General features: G+C 55.4%; 1 protein-coding gene across 1 annotated transcript; it reads left to right on the plus strand.

The window, feature by feature from the left end:
• Positions 1 to 161: 161 nt before the first annotated feature.
• Positions 162 to 646, plus strand: LOC124894222 (protein enabled homolog; the record flags this gene model as incomplete). Its single annotated transcript, XM_047404952.1, has 1 exon — positions 162 to 646. A coding segment is annotated over one exon (485 nt), but the record flags the coding sequence as incomplete, so codon positions are not given.
• Between the last annotated feature and the right edge of the window lie 506 nt (positions 647 to 1,152).

Below are 1,152 nucleotides of genomic sequence, written 5' to 3' on the forward strand. Positions count from 1 at the left end.
TATCTTTAGCATGTTGATTTATCTTCAAAGAATTAAAATAATTTTTTAAAAAAAAATAATATCATACATGAATTTCTATTTTATGTGTTTTGAAGAAGATATGAGTGATATGAAAATTATGCTCTCTCTCTCTAGCCTCTAACGGCTCTCTCTCTCCCTAGCCTCTCTCTCTCTCTCGCCTCGGTCCACGGCCTTCGGCGCCGACCCGACCCGACCACCGGTCCCCGGCGTCGACCGCCGTCGCCGTCCGAACGGCTTTCTCTCTCTCCCTACCCCCTCTCTCTCCCGCGCCCCGGTCTCCGGCCCCGTCGCCGTCGCCGACCTACGGCGCCGACCCGACCCGCCCCCCGGCCCCGACCGCCGGTCACCGACGCCGACCCCCGTCGCCGAACGCCGGTTCCCCCCCCCCGCTATACCCCCACCCCCCCTCCCACCCTTCTCTGTCCAGACCCCCACCCCCACCCCCACCCACCCCTCCTCCGACGCCGGTACAACAGTCCAACAGCCGAAGCTCGGTCTTCAGCCGCAACCGCCACTCGGTCGCCAGCAGCCGCAGATCCATCTCAGCAGCGTAATCCCCCGGCAGCAGGTCGACGCGGGGCTTGGTTGCCGGCTTGGTCTACAAGCGAAATCTGGTGACTTCTAACCTTTGCTTATTTCATTCTTCATTCTGCATTCTTTCATTCTTCGTATTATACTAGTAATTGAGTATAGTTTGGTTGCTGGAGTATTTCTTTGAATTTGTGTGAGCCTTGTATTACTTGCTGCTGCTTTGCTATTACCATCGTTTATGTCTTTATATCTTTATATTATCTTTATATTCTCTTATACTTTCGTCTAGTTGTGGCTGTGGGCAGTAATGGGTGGATAGGGTCATGTCCGAGGGGGTTGGGGCGGGGGGCCGTGGTGGGGGCGGGGATGAGGAAAGGGCGGAAGTGGGAGGGAGGCCAAGGTTTGGCCGCGGGGGAGTAGTGGAGGGCGTGCGGGTAGTGACGGTAGGCTGAGGGTTGGGTCTTGGAATATAGGGACCCTGCAGGGCAAGTCCATAGAGCTTGTGAAGACCCTTAGGAAGAGGAGGATCAACATTGCGTGTGTTCAGGAGACCAAGTGGGTAGGGTCTAAGGCTAGGGATGTGGATGGTTACAAGCTGTG

The sequence above is a fragment of the Capsicum annuum genome, unplaced genomic scaffold, assembly GCF_002878395.1.
Source record: "Capsicum annuum cultivar UCD-10X-F1 unplaced genomic scaffold, UCD10Xv1.1 ctg71722, whole genome shotgun sequence".
Classification (NCBI taxonomy): Eukaryota; Viridiplantae; Streptophyta; class Magnoliopsida; order Solanales; family Solanaceae; genus Capsicum; species Capsicum annuum.